The sequence below is a fragment of the Leopardus geoffroyi genome, chromosome E2 (assembly GCF_018350155.1).
Source record: "Leopardus geoffroyi isolate Oge1 chromosome E2, O.geoffroyi_Oge1_pat1.0, whole genome shotgun sequence".
In the NCBI taxonomy this organism is placed as follows: domain Eukaryota; kingdom Metazoa; phylum Chordata; class Mammalia; order Carnivora; family Felidae; genus Leopardus; species Leopardus geoffroyi.
The window spans coordinates 4,250,082-4,265,058 of NC_059335.1; the positions used below are offsets into that span (position 1 = coordinate 4,250,082).

The 14,977-nt window shown below is 49.4% G+C and overlaps 1 protein-coding gene across 3 annotated transcripts in view; it reads left to right on the forward strand.

Moving 5' to 3' along the window:
- Nucleotides 1-9,660: 9,660 nt before the first annotated feature.
- Nucleotides 9,661-14,977, forward strand: part of NLRP12 (NLR family pyrin domain containing 12) — a 32,946-nt gene continuing 27,629 nt past the window's right edge. For all 3 annotated transcript variants that reach the window (XM_045441624.1, XM_045441625.1, XM_045441626.1), the window contains exon 1: nt 9,661-10,060. In XM_045441624.1, the coding sequence (XP_045297580.1) occupies nt 9,718-10,060 (343 nt within the window). In that variant the 5' untranslated portion in view covers nt 9,661-9,717. The remainder of the gene's footprint in view (nt 10,061-14,977) is intronic.

Sequence of the window (14,977 nt, forward strand, 5' to 3'; positions counted from 1 at the left end):
GCTCCACTGATAGGGACCTTCATGTTTTTGTTGTTAAGCCACTTTGAGGGAGTTAGTGTGTGCCTTTTTTTTTTCTTTTTTTTTCTTCTTTTATAATTAATTAATTTATTTTAGGGCACCTGGGTGGCTCAGTCGGTCAAGGGTCCGACTTCGGCTCAGGTCATGATCTCGCGGTTCGCGAGTTCGAGTGACTGGGCTCTGTGCTGACAGCTCAGAGCCTGGAGCCTACTTCACATTCTGTGTCTCTCTCTCTCTCTCTGCCCCTCCCCTGCTCGTGCTCTCTCTCTCTCAAAAATAAAATAAACATTGGGGCGCCTGGGTGGCGCAGTCGGTTAAGCGTCCGACTTCAGCCAGGTCATGATCTCGCGGTCCGTGAGTTCGAGCCCCGCGTCGGGCTCTGTGCTGACAGCTCAGAGCCTGGAGCCTACTTCACATTCTGTGTCTCCCTCTCTCTCTGCCCCTCCCCTGCTCGTGCTCTCTCTCTCTCTCAAAAATAAAATAAACATGAAAAAAATAAAAATAAATAAATTTATTTATTTTTAGAGAGAGCACCAGTGGGTGAGGGGCAGACAGAGGGGGAGACGGAGAATCCCAAGCAGGCTCCACCCTGTCAGCACAGGGCCCAACATGGAGCTCAAACCCACAAACCGTGAGATCATGACCTGAGCCAAAATCAAGAGTTGGACACCTAACCGACTGAGCCACCCAGGTGCCCCTGAGTGTCAGCTCTTTCTTACAAATCACAATATCACAGACTTCTCGATTCACTGCTTCCCCAGACGCTGGGCCATCAATATTTGTTTACCTGCACATCCTCGCCCTGCTAAGAAGGGCCGTATCACAGCAGTTATGTCCTCTGAGCAACCCTGAGAACAAAGGTGCCTTTCTTTCAAGGCTTCTCATCAGGCTGGAGCCCTTCCTGGTGGTTTGTACATCCTTGTCACATGCACCAGGTGGCCGTGGCCAGCCTGTCCTCCAGCGGGGTCCTGAGTACTGTCCTGCACCTGCCTTCATCAGGGGGCCACTGAAAGTCCTCCTAGGCCCACCTCTCCCACACCCGGCGGTCTCCCTCAGCTACCGGAGCTGCCTCATTGCCTACCTGAACCCCACACAGACCAGGAGGCTGGACCTCAACAGCGGGGCCGCCTTCTCCAACACCACAATGTCACCCCTGTGAGCCCCTTTGGTCTGCTGCCTTAGCACTGAGCTGGTGCAGAGATTTGCTGATCAAGAAAGTTTTCTTCTAAGAAGCTGGGGGCATCAGCTTTGCAGATGACTGCTTTGTTACTTGCTTTGCGTTTGTTTGGGGCTTTTTGTTGTTGTTTCCAGCGAAGGCAATTTTTTTCCCCACATGAGTAGGGAGGAAAAAAAAATGCTAGTTCAAGAGCTGACTGTGGTTATAGTCGTGCATTCCAGGGGAATGGAAGATGGAAAAAAATTGCTTGCTTGCCTTATTTATTTATTTATTTATTTAGAAAAACACAACCTTCTGGTGGTAATGCGGGAGGCTGTCCGTCATTCAGCTTCCCCAATCTCTACTTGGGTAATGGAACCCTTTGAAGTTTATCTGGGCACAGGATGGCCCAGTTTGGGGAGGCTTAGGGTAGACGGCGGATGAACTGTGTAATTTATGGATCGTGGTTTCCTCAGAAAAGTGCTTGCTCTCCTTTTTTTTTTTTTTTTTTTCCCCCCCCTCCCATCTTCCTGCTGCCTGGGTATGGTGACAACAGCCGCGGAGGTGTGGAAGCAATCTGTTGAGTAGAGTGGAGGCATCCATCCACCAGCCTGGTCCGCGATGAGTCTGGAACAGAGCCACCCGCTGGCCGTGCACCAACCTCATACTCCTCCCTCACTAAAGGCCCGTCTTACGGAGCCATATGCATTCTGGGATTCTCTGTTACATCAGCTTGGCGTGGCTTTCTTCTACTCCTTCGGCCATAAAAGAATGGGGAAGTCCAGGGGCAGGACTGCTGTACGTTGTGAAGTCAAAATGTGTCCACTGCAGAGTGGAGAGGGTGTTCCGGAGATTGTCACTGTTTTGGGGATCCAGGACCGTGGGGAGAGGAGACAGGAGGTATCCATTCTCCATTTCCAGAGTTCGAGCCTCACCCCAGTTCTCCTGGAGCAAACCTGCTTTGGTCAGCCCACCGGTTGGCTCCTGGTGGTCACAGGCTAACTACGCGAGGACGGCGTCTAACCCCAAACCATGCTAAGTTCCGTGGCAGACATGTCTGGCGTTCTAAGGGAGCTCGTAACGGCAAGACGTGACCTGGTTTGAGATGTTAGGAGCATAGCAGATTTCTTTAGGCGCCTCGTGCTATGAAGTTTCCGTGTCATGAGCAAGTGGCCCTCTCTTCCTGGTCGGTCAGGGCAGGCACGGTGGGGTCCTGGAGGGCGAGGCTCGAGGTGACTGTCCCCAGCCCCGTGGGGGAGGGGCCAGCTGGGCTGGGCACTTCCTGCCAGGGTCTGCGGTCAGAGACAGTGAGGACACAGCTCTGCAGGAAGTTTCACAACCCCTGTGCTTGGCCCCCCACGAAGCTGTGACTGGGCAGTGGGGGGCGGTGACCAGCTGAAGTTGACAGCTTCGGGGATGCTAAATGATGGTCTGCAGGGGACTTCACTTCTCTGGGCGTCAGTATCCCCCAAATTGGAGGAGTCGCCTGGTGGGTGTCAGTAAGGGTGTAAAAGCTGGAACTTGGAGCCAGACAGATCTGAGTTTGAAACGCATGTCCCTCACTGTCTAGCTTGCAATGGAGGTGCACGCTCCTCCGGGCCCCGGTTTCCCCATCTGGAGGCTGGAAGGGTGATTTCCGTCTTATGGCCAGTTGTCTGTGAGCTGGTGATGCTGGGGGTGCCGACAGCAGCCGTGGCACTCGACGTCCTCTCTCTCTCTCTGACAACAAGGGTAAATGTAAACCTCTGCTGTGACACCCCCCACCCCGGGGCAGCTCCTGGTCTCGTCCAGTGCTACCTAAGGACTCAGCACTTTGTCACATCTCTTGCAAAAGCCAATCCATTTCTGTCTCTCTCTCAAAAATTAATAAACATTAAAAAAAAAAGATAAATAGAACTACCCTATGGCCCAGCAATGGCACTACGAGGTATTTATCCAAGGGATACAGGGGTGCTGTTTCAAAGGGACACATGCACCCCAATGTTTACAGCAGCACTATCAACAATAGCCAAAGTATGGAAAGAGCCCAAATGTCCATCGATGGATGAATGGATAAAAAAGGTGTGGTGTCTATATACAATGGATTATTACTCGGCGATCAAAAAGAATGAAATCTTGCCATTTGCAACTACGTGGATGGAACTGGAGGGTATTATGCTAAGCGAAATTAGTCAGCAGAGAAAGAGAAACATCATATGACTTCACTCATAAGTGAGATTTAAGAAACAAAACAGATGAACATAAGGGAAGGGAAGCAGAAGTATAAAAACAGAGAGGGAGACAAACCATAAGAGTCTCTCTCTTTTTTTTAACGTTTATTTATTTTTGAAAGAGAGGTGGGGAGAGGCAGAGAGAGAGGGAGACACAGAATCCCAAGCAGGCTCCAGACTCTGAGGGGTCAGCACAGAGCCAGATGTGGGGCTCGAACTCAGGAACCGTGAGATCATGACCTGAACTGAAGTTGGATGCTTAACTGACTGAGCCACCCAGGTGCCCCCTGGAGACTCTTAATACAGAAAACAAACTGAGGGTTGATGGAGGGAGGCGGGTGGGGGGGATGGGCTAGATGTGTGATGGGTATTAAGGAGGGCACTTGTTGGGATGAGCACTGGGTATTATACGTAAATGACGAATTACTCAATTCTATTCCTGAAATCATTATTAACTATATGTTAACTAACTTGGATTTAAATTAAAATTAACAAATAAATAAATAAACTAAAAATAAATAAAATACAGAATAATAAAAAAATTTTTTTATGCTTTATTTATTTTTGAGAGAGAGGGAGAGGGACACACAGAATCCAAAGCAGGCTCCAGGCTCTGAGCTGTCAGCACAGAACCTGGAGCGGGGCTCAAACTCAGGAGCTGTGAAATCATGACCTGAGCCAAAGTCAGACACTTAACCCACTGAGCCACACAGGCACCCCAAAAGGGGACAATTTAATATACATATTATGTTCACATATTTATAAGTTATGATTTGTATGTAATCACAATTTCATATATAGATATGAAATATTCACATTATGTATATTTGAAAACTTTGTGTGTGTGCATATATATATATATATATATATACATATACACATATGCATATATCTTATATATAATTTTTAAAAGTTCTCCGGGAGATCACAATGTTCACCTCCAGCTGAGAACCAAGGTGGGGACTATCACCCCAGCTTTGAATGGGTTTAGATTTGATTCTGTCTTTTACTCTATTGGTCATGTGACATTGATCAAGTTACCTCTATGGATTTATTGTCTCCTACGTACTATGGGTATGACAGTCCCTGCTTAAGGGTGGTGCAGATTCAGTGAGATAACAGTAATGCACTCCATGGTTGGAACAAACTCATTCATTCATTCACTTCCTCATCTATTTACGTAATTCATTTATTCAAACATTAAGAGCATCTCTTTTTTTTTTAGTTTGTATTTATTTATTTATTTATTTATTTATTTATTATTTTCAGAGACAGAAAGCATGCAAATGGGGGAGGGACAGAGGAAGAGAGAGAGAAACTTTTTAAAAAAATTTTTTTTAATGTTTATTTATTTTTGAGACAGAGAAAGACAGAGCACGAGCAGGGGAGGGTCAGAGAGAGAGGGAGACACAGAATCCAAAGCAGGCTCCAGGCTCCGAGCTGTCAGCACAGAGCCCGACACAGGGCTCGAACCCGCAAACCGTGAGAACATTACCTGAGCCGCAGTTGGATGCTTAGCCGACTGAGCCACCCAGGTGCCCCTGTTTCTTTCCATTTATTAACACACTAGAATCTTGTATATTAAAGACATGATATTTTTGTAATCAGAGCAATCACATTTTCTTGGTGGGGGAAAAAAAAAGTCTGAGGAAACGTTTTCAGTGTTTCCTAAATTGACCGTCATAAAAAATCGTCTTTCCTTGTCTTTAGACCCTGAGGCCCTTGGGCTCAGAGGCTGGGATGGATTCATTCCTGTGTTTGTAAAAATAGTGCTGAGCTACCCAAGTCCCCAGATATTGCCAATTGTCTTCCTTCCCAAGAGAAGAAAGGACTTATTTGAAAGGAGATGTACGAAGTAGTTATTGATTCAGCTTTCCTCCGCCCGCCCCTCTGCACTCTTAGAAATCTTTTTCCTCCTGTGACAGTGGTGGGGAAGGAGGTCAGAGGGTGAGTCATTCAGGGAAACTCATATCTAACTCGTAAAGAACCCAGGTTAGGGGTGTCTGGGGGCTCAGTTGGTTAAGCATCTGACTTTGGCTCAGGCCATGATCTCATAGTTTATGAGTTCAAGCCCCCTGTGACGGGTAAACCTTCAAACATTTTACTAAGTGAAATAAGCCTGACATAGAAGGTCACATATTATATGGTTTCATTTTTTTTTTTTTAGTTTATTTTTTTATTAAAATTTTTTTAATGTTTTTATTTATTTTTGAGAGAGAGACAGTCAGAGTGCAAGCAGGGGAGGGGGAGAGAGAGAGGGAGACACAGAATCTGAAGCAGGCTCCAGGCTCTGAGCTGTCAGCACAGAGCCTGATGCAGGGCTTGAACACATGAACCGTGAGATCATGACCTGAGTGGAAGTCAGATGCTTAACTGACTGAGGCACCTAGGTGCCCCTAAAAGAATTTTTTTTTTAGGTTTTTATTTATTTTTGAGAGAGAGAGAGAGAGAGAGAGAGAGAGACAGAGCATGAGCAGGGGAGGGGCAGAGAGAGAGGGAGACACAGAATCGGAAGCAGGCTCCAGGCTCGGAGCTGTCAGCACAGAGCCCGACATGAGGCTTGAACTCATGATTCAAGAGATCACCTGAGCCAAAGTCGGACGCTGAACCAACTGAGCCACCCAGGTGCCCCTGAACTGTACGTTTTAAAATAGGTAAGGTAAATGTTATGCAGTGTGTATTTTTACCTCAATAAAAAAAAAAAAAGAAATGCTCCATGGCTCCCCATTGCCCTCGGGATTGAGTCCAAGCATCACTCAAGGTGTTTCTGACCTGTCTTGGTACTCTCACCTACTTCATCTCCTGATGTTGTCCTGCTCTCCCTCTACCTGCCAGACCCCCCTGGCCCCTCAGCGACCCCCCCCCCCGCAACCTGCCCAGCTGTGGTTCCCTCCCCTGCTGAACCCCGCTCATCCTTCAAGACTCACTTTGCACACCATGTCCTCCAGAAGGCTTCCTGAACTCTCCAGTCTGCATTTTGTCCCCTTCATAGCATCTTTCACACTCTGAAATCCACACGCTTGTGTATTTGTTTGTGTTCCTTTATTTTGTCTCCATTAGACAGGAAGTCCCACAGAGGCAGAGAATTTGCTCGTCTACCAGGGAGACTTCTGGCGGCCGCAGTACTTAGTGAAAGTAGGAAGATCGAAGTAGGTCACGTTTGAGGGTCAGAGCCCAATACCTCACCTCTGAGATTCCCATTTTACAAAAGTTATGTAAGGACTTGTCCTGCGACCTATTTCTCCATCCTTTGCTGGGCCTTTAGAGGTTTGGAGTCAAGGTAAGGTGACTCTCCCAGGGTCACTCTGCTGGTGCGGTGGAGAGGTGCGGGGCCCGGGAGAGGGGCCCCTGTGGGATCTCCATGTGGCACCACCGACCCTGGAAAGTCCGCAAGAACTCTCCCCAGCGTGCGAGTCAGGTGGTCGCTGGCTTGCACAGAAACACTCACGGACTCTCTGCTCCCTGTGGGGGCCGCTCATCTTTCTGAGTCCTGGCGGAATAACGTTCCTGATTCCCTGTCTCCTGCCTCATGTCAACTGTCTTATCCTCCTGATAAATCCAGACCAGTAATAATAATTGAAAAATTCCTGCACAACATTCCATGAAATTCCCCACCCTTCATCAAGCACTTCACCATTTCCATATGAAAGCGAGGCAAGGGGGGCACCGGGGTGACTTCGGCTCAGGTCATGATCTCACGGTCCGTGAACTCGAGCCCTGCGTCGGGCCCCGCGTTGACGGCTCAGAGCCTGGAGCTGCTTCGGATTCTGTGTCTCCCTCTCTCTCTGCCCCTGCCCCACTCGCATTCTGTGTCTTTCTCTCTCAAAAATAAATTAACATTAAAAAGATTAAAGTCTTACTTTCCATTCCAAGTAGTTTAACAAAATATATTTATTTATCTATTTTCTCCAAACTGTGCCCTCCCTTAGGTAATGTCTCCATCTTGGGTCACATAAAATGCTATATACGTGTGTGATTCATTCATTATACGGCTCATCAAATATAAGAGGGGCATTTACGGTATTCCAGGTGCTGTTCTAGTTGCTGGGAAGAAAACGGTGATCAAAATAGTTTGGCCTATGGGGCAGCTAGTCAGTTAAGTCATGATTGCACGGTTTATGGGTTCAAGCCCTACATCGGAGTCTCGGCTGTCAGCAGAGCCATGTAGGATCCTCTGTCCCCTCTCTCTCTGCCCCTTCCCCATTCGTGCTCTCTCTCTCTCAAAAATAAATACAATATTCAAAAAACAACAACAACAGGGGGCGCCTGGGTGGCGCAGTCGGTTAAGCGTCCGACTTCAGCCAGGTCACGATCTCGCGGTCCGTGAGTTCGAGCCCCGCGTCGGGCTCTGGGCTGACAGCTCAGAGCCTGGAGCCTGTTTCAGATTCTGTGTCTCCCTCTCTCTGACCCTCCCCCGTTCATGCTCTGTCTCTCTCTGTCCCAAAAATGAATAAACGTTGAAAAAAAAATTTTAAAAACAACAACAACAACAACAACAAAACCCTATTTGGGGTTCAGTTGAACCCCATTCCCAGGGTAACTGATATCTTTTTTTTTTTTTAAGGTTTATTCAGTTTTCAGAAACAGAGAGAGACAGAGCACGAGCAGGGGAGGGGCAGAGAGAGAGGGAGACACAGAATCTGAAGCAGCTCCAGGCTCCGAGCTATCAGCACAGAGCCTGACGCGGGGCTCGAAGTCACAAACCATGAAGTCATGATCTGAGCCAAAGTTGGATGCTTAACCAATTGAGCCACCCATGCACCCCTAGAACACACTTTTTTAATATCTGGCTTCCCTTGCTTAACATTATGCCCACAGGCTTTATCCATATTATTTCTTACAGCTGTGGTTTGTTTCTCCTCCTTGTTTAAGGCATTGGAATTGGGAATCCTAGTTCCAGCCCACTGCATCCTAAGTGAAACAATGCTGCTTTGACTGTCTCCTAAAGTAATTATGTCCCTCTGCCAGTTAGTCTGGGCTAAGGTACTGGCAGTAACCAATAAGCCCTCCACCTTCCTGACTTATGGCAACGTTGTTCACATGCAGGGTCCCTATAGCAACATTGTTCACATACACAGGACCCATAGCAACATTGTTCACATACATGGTCCCGGGAGCCTGTTAGCTGTGGCTTCTTCTGTATCCTTTTCACTCCTCGCCCAAGGCAGAAAAAAGAGTCTGTATCAGTCCCTTGTGCTGCTATAACAAATCACATGTCCACTCTACATGTGGACTATTTTACGGTTTGGGAGGTCAGAAGTTTGAAACAGGGCTAAAATCGGGGTGTCAGCAGGCTGTTCCGTCAGAGGCTCTGGATGAGAATCCGTTTCGTCGTCTTTTCCAGCCATCATCACATCACTCCTCCTTCTGCTCCCATCGCCCTTGCCCTCCGACCCTGGTCCTCCTTGTGACTTTCCTGAGCCCATCTGAACCATCCGGGGTAATGTCCCCTTCTCATGAGCCTGGCATTTTATTGCATCTGCAAAGTCTTTTATTTTTTTTTTTAATTTATTTTTTTTTCTTAATGTTTTTATTTATTTTTGAGACAGAGAGAGACAGAACATGAGCAGGGAAGGGGCAGAGACAGAGGGAGACACAGAATCGGAAGCAGGCTCCAGGCTCTGAGCCATCAGCACAGAGCCCGATGCGGGGCTCGAACTCACAGACTGTGAGATCATGACCTGAGCCGAAGTCGGATGCTCAACCGACTGAGCCACCCAGGCGCCCCTGCAAAGTCTTTTTTGCTCTGTAAGGTAGCACATCACAGGCTCCGGGGATTGGGACACAGACACCTTTGGGGGACCGTTGCTCTGCCTACTTACCACTCAGTCCCCCTCTGGGATATGGCAGTCTTGTGGCTGAGAAAAGAGAAAATAGCAGACCCCTGCGGTCAGGTTTGTAACGTTTCCGCCTAGAAGAGAGGTTTGCCCACACGGGTTGACGTTTCACACTCACGCTTGCTCACGGACCATCTGCTCATGCAGGTGGCCTGCCCAAGCCTGCTACCAGCAGAATGGGGGGTCTAACCACCAGGAGGGCAGTGACTAGCTTGAGGATACTGCAAAGGCCCACGGGCAGGGAGAGGTAGGAAGGAGTGTGGGGAGCCGGGAAGAGGGAGCAGAAGTGAAATTCTTTTTCGCGGTGGACAACTCCTGGGATTTCCTAATCTGCCCAGCTTCCTCTTCTTGGAAGGGAACACCCACCGGTGCGTGGGGCCCAGACGTCACCTGCAGGGTGAGGAAGCTCTATTTCATCACAAGGACTGTCCTCTCTCGCTCCTCCAGTCTCGCCTGCGGCGGATCAGACGGTGGGCATGTTGGAATCGCACACCTCATGTGGACACACTCCAGGCTCCGGCTGCTGTCCGTTGGGGTTCACGAAGCCCCCATGCCCCGAGCCCCGCTTAGCGACAGCCTCTGTCGCCTCTCGGCCTACCTGGAAGAGCTGGAGGCCGTGGAGCTGAAGAAGTTCAAGCTGTACCTGGGCGCGTTGCCGGAGGCTGAGGGGGGCAGGATCCCCTGGGGGAAGCTGGAGCCAGCGGGGCCCCTGGACACTGCACAGCTGCTGGTGGCTCACTGCGGGCCGGGCGCGGCCTGGCCACTGGCGCTGGGCCTCTTCCAGCGCATCCACCGGCGGGACCTGTGGGAGAGAGGACAGAGAGAGGACCCGGTGAGGGGTAAGGAGGCGCTGGGCAGTCAGGCCGCACCCCGACAGCTCCCTTCCTTGGCTTCTCGCCTCTGCCCTTGGCCTTGCTGGGGCCGCGTGGTTGCACAATGCCAGGCTTCAAGGTCTTTGCCGGGAAAATTCCTACTTATCCGTAGAGCCCTGGACGCAATACCCTCTTTGTGAGTTCTTTCCTCTGCCCTGTCCCACCCCTCGCCCTCGAGGGGCGTGTCTTCTGTCCTAAGAGATAGTTGGGCTGCTGATCAGACGCTTCTGATTTCCTCCTATAACATGGCATGCACTTTGCGTAATGATGCGAGCTGTGTTGTGAATGTTGTGTGATAGATATGATTATTATTACACCTATCATAGAGGTGAGAAAACTGAGGCTCAGAAAACCACCAGTTGCCTCCAGACAAGAGCTGCCAAGATAAAACATGGAATGCTTTTTTTTTTTTAATTAATGTTTATTCATTTTTTTTTTCAACGTTTATTCATTTTTGGGACAGAGAGAGACAGAGCATGAACGGGGGAGGGGCAGAGAGAGAGGGAGACACAGAATCGGAAACAGGCTCCAGGCTCTGAGCCATCAGCCCAGAGCCCGACGTGGGGCTCGAACTCACGGACCGCGAGATCGTGACCTGGCTGAAGTCGGACGCTTAACCGACTGCACCACCCAGGCGCCCCTGTTTATTCATTTTTAAGACAAAAAGAGAGGGGCGCCTGGGTGGCTCAGTCAGTTAAGCGTCCGACTTCGGCTCAGGTCATGATCTCGTGGTCTGTGAGTTCGAGCCCTGGGTCGGGCTCTGTGCTGACAGCTCAGAGCCTGGAGCTTGTTTCTGTGTCTCCCTCTCTCTCTGACCCTCCCCCATTCATGCCCTGTCTCTCTCTGTCTCAAAAATAAATAAACATTAAAAAATTAAAAAAAAAAAAAGACAGAAAGAGACAGGGAGAGAGCATGAGTGGAGGAAGGGCAGAGAGAGAGGGAGACACAGAATCTGAAGCAGGCTCCAGGTTCTGAGCTGTCAGCACAGAGTCGGACACAGGGCTTGAATCCACGAACCGTGAGAACGTGACCTGAGCCAAAGACAGACGCTTAACCCACTGAGCCACCCAGGCGTCCTTTTACAAACTCCTTATTGGAAATTCAAATAATGTACAAGTGTAAAGCCCCTCCCTTCTCCCATTCCATCTAAACTTCTCCCAGCATTAAGAACTGATAACTATTTCTCCAGACTGAGTCCTTTCTTTAAAAAAAAAAAATTTTTTTTTAATGCTTATTTATTTTTGAGAGAGAGAGAGAGAGAGGAGGAGGAGGAGGGGCAGAGAGAGAGGGAGACACAGAATCTGAAGCAGGCTCCAGGCTCTGAGATGTCAGCACAGAGCCCGACATGGGGCTTGAATTCATGAACAGTGAGATCATGACCTGAACCAGAGTCGGATGCTCAGCCGAATGAGTCATCCAGGTGCCCCAATTTTTAAATTTTTTTAAATGTTTATTTATTTTTGAGAGAGTGCAAGTGGGGGAGGGGCAGAGAAAGAGGGAGACAGAATCTGAAGCAGGCTCCAGGCTCTGAGCTGTCAGCACAGAGCCCGACATGGGGCTCAAATCCATGGACCACGAGATCATGACCTGAGCTGAAGTCAGTCACTTAACCGACTGAGCCACCCAGGCGCCCCTCTTTTTTTCTTTAAAGTAATCCCTAGAGGGGCACCTGGGTGGCTCAATTGGTTGAGCATCCGACTTCGGCTCAGCTCACGATCTCACAGTTCGTGAGTTCGAGCCCCGCGTCGGGCTCTGTCCTGACAGCTCAGAGCCTGGAACCTGCTTCAGATTCTGTGTCTCCCTCTCTCTCTGCCCCTCCCCTGCTCATGCTCTGTTTCTCTTTCTGTCAAAAATAAATAAACATTAAAAAAAAATAAAGTAATCCCTAGAGATGCCCAATGTTGGGCTCAAGTTCATCACCCTGAGATCAGGAGTCGCATACTCTACGGACTGAGCCAGCCCGGTGCCTCCTTAGTTTCTAGCTTTTTTTTTTTTTTTTTAAATTTTTTTTTTCAACGTTTATTCATTTTTGGGACAGAGAGAGACAGAGCATGAACGGGGGAGGGGCAGAGAGAGAGGGAGACACAGAATCGGAAACAGGCTCCAGGCTCCGAGCCATCAGCCCAGAGCCTGACGCGGGGCTCGAACTCACGGACCGCGAGATCGTGACCCGGCTGAAGTCGGACGCCTAACCGACTGCGCCACCCAGGCGCCCCTGTTTTGTTTTTTTGATGTTCATTTGTTTATTTTGAGAGAGAGAGAAAGAGAAAGTGAGCACCTGCAAATTGGGGAGGGGCACACAGAGAGAGAAACCCAAGCAGGCTCCACACTGTCAGCCCAGAACCCGATGTGGGGCTTAAACCCATGAACCATGAGATCATGACCTGGGCCGAAACCAAGAGTCAGATGCTTAACCGACTGAGCCACCCAGGCGCCCCTGTTTTGCGTCTTTAAAGTAGCCATCTGAATAAGTGTGAAGTCTGATTCCTATCACTTTTGATTGGTTTTACTGGGGCATCATATCGGAGTCCTTGTTTTCCCAAACCTCACACATCCAGGCTTTGTCAAATCCCAGCACTTACAGCTCTAAGCATTTCCCCCCACTTCTGCCGCCCAGCGCCCAGCGGGTGACCCACCTTGCGCGTGGCTGACTGCCACCTGCTAGGCTTGCCCCTCACCCCTCACCTCTCCTTACAGGCTTTCCCCACTCAGCAGGCACAATAATCTTTACAACCATGGATTAAATCACCCCCTCCCTTGCTTTCAAGCCTCCAGTAGCCTCCTGTTGTGAGTAGACTGTAATCCAAATTGCTCAAGGTGTTCCTACAAGGCCCGCTGAGCCAGCCTCTCCAAACCCACCCAGCACTTACCCTGAAGCTCATTGCTGTTGTGTCATTGTGTTCTTCCCCAGGACCTTTACACTTGCTGCCTTAGGTTGTTTTGTTTTGGTTTTGTTTTGTTTTTTTTTCTGCTTAGAATGGCCCTGCTCACATATCTGGCCCTTTGCCATTCAGATCTCAGATTAAGTACCTTATCCTCTGTTCTGATCACCCCCTATTCACCCCACTGGTGAAAGAGACATATCCCACCCTAAGTGGTTTTAGATGGCTGAACACAGACACCAATCACAGGACGGATGAGACTAACATTTGTCTCATGCACTCACAGCTCAGAAGAGGAGACCCCATGTACCATGGGAGTCTCAATGGGTTGATTTCAGGAAGGTAGTGAACCTCAAGGGGCTGCAGGAGGCAGCCTTTGTAGACAGAGGAGTGTGGGGGCTTTGGGATTATTGGAAGAGGACAATGTTGGCTTGTCTGGATAATTTCAAGCAGGGAACTGGAACTCGGGAGAATGAGGACCAGTGAGGTGAAGTCGGTCTAGGAGGTGGGGATGAAGCAGCTGGTGCAATTCTAGTAGGAACACTAGCCAAGGCGGCAGGCTGTGTCACTAGGTGGGGACACACCTGGCCAGAGCACGGGAACTCACACTGAGGCTTACACTCTGGGGTCCTGTGAGAGCAAAGATGTCCAGGAAGCACTTGGAATATTTGATCTTACAATACACCCACAGAAAAGCCATTCTTGTCCACCCAAACTAAAATACTACTCTTAATTACTCTGTCATGTACTCTTATTTCATTGTAAAGACAATTTCCATCATTATCTGAAGTTTTGTGAAGTGTTTACTTTTTTTTTTTTTTTTTTGAAAGAGAGAAAGAGAGAGAGAGGGAGAGAAGAATCTTAAGCAGGCTCCACACTCAGCACAGAGCCCGATGCATGGCTCAATCCCAGGATCCTGGGATCACAACCTGAGCCAAAATTAACAGATGCTCAACTGACTGAGCGACCCAGGCTCTTCTGAAAAGTTTATTTTTTATGTGCTCAACTCTCCACACCATAGATAGTAAGGTCCACGGGGTAGAGACCTTGTGTCTTGTTTATTGCTATGTATCCAATGCTAGGAAAATGCATGGATAACACTGGTGCCCAAAATAGGTATATTTTTTGGATGGCTGGATGAATGGATGGATGGGGTAGGTGGGTGGGTGGATGGATGGAATGGGAGGATGGGTAGGTGGATGGATGGGTGGATGGGTGAATGGATGGGTGGGTGGGTGGAGGGATGGATGGAGGGATGGGTGGTGGATGGATGGATGTATGGGTGGGTGGATGGATGGAGGGGGGAGGGAGGGATTGAGGGAGGGATGGGTGGAAGCATGGGTGGATGGATGGATGGGTCGCTGGATGGATGGAGATGGATGGATGGATGGGTGATGGGTAGATGGATAGGTGGATGTGTGGATGGATGGATGGAGGTGAAAACATGGGTGGGTGGATGGGTGGATGGATGGAAGGATGGATGGATAGATGGGTGGGTGGATGGATGGATGGATGGATGGATGGGTGGATGGATGGATGGATGGGTACATGGATGGATGGTTGGGTGGGTGGATGGATGGAGGGATGGATGGGTGGATGGATGGACAGATGGATGGATGGATGGATGGATGGATGGGTGGGTGGATGGGCAGATCGATGGATGGATGGATGGGTGGGTGGATGGATGAATGGATTGATGGGTGGGTGGATGGGTAGATGGATGGATGGAGATGGAGGGATGGTTGGATGGATGGTTGGGTGGGTGGATGGGTAGATGGGTAGATGGAGGGATGGAGGGATGGATGGATGGGTGGTTGGGTGGAGGGATGGATGGAGGGATGGGTGGTGGATGGATGGATGTATGGGTGGGTGGATGGATGGGTGGATGGGTGGAGGGATGGGTGGAGGGATGGATGGGTGGGTGCGTGGATGGAGGGATGGGTGGATGGATAGATGGAGGGGGGAGGGAGGGATTGAGGGAGGGATGGGTGGAAGCATGGGT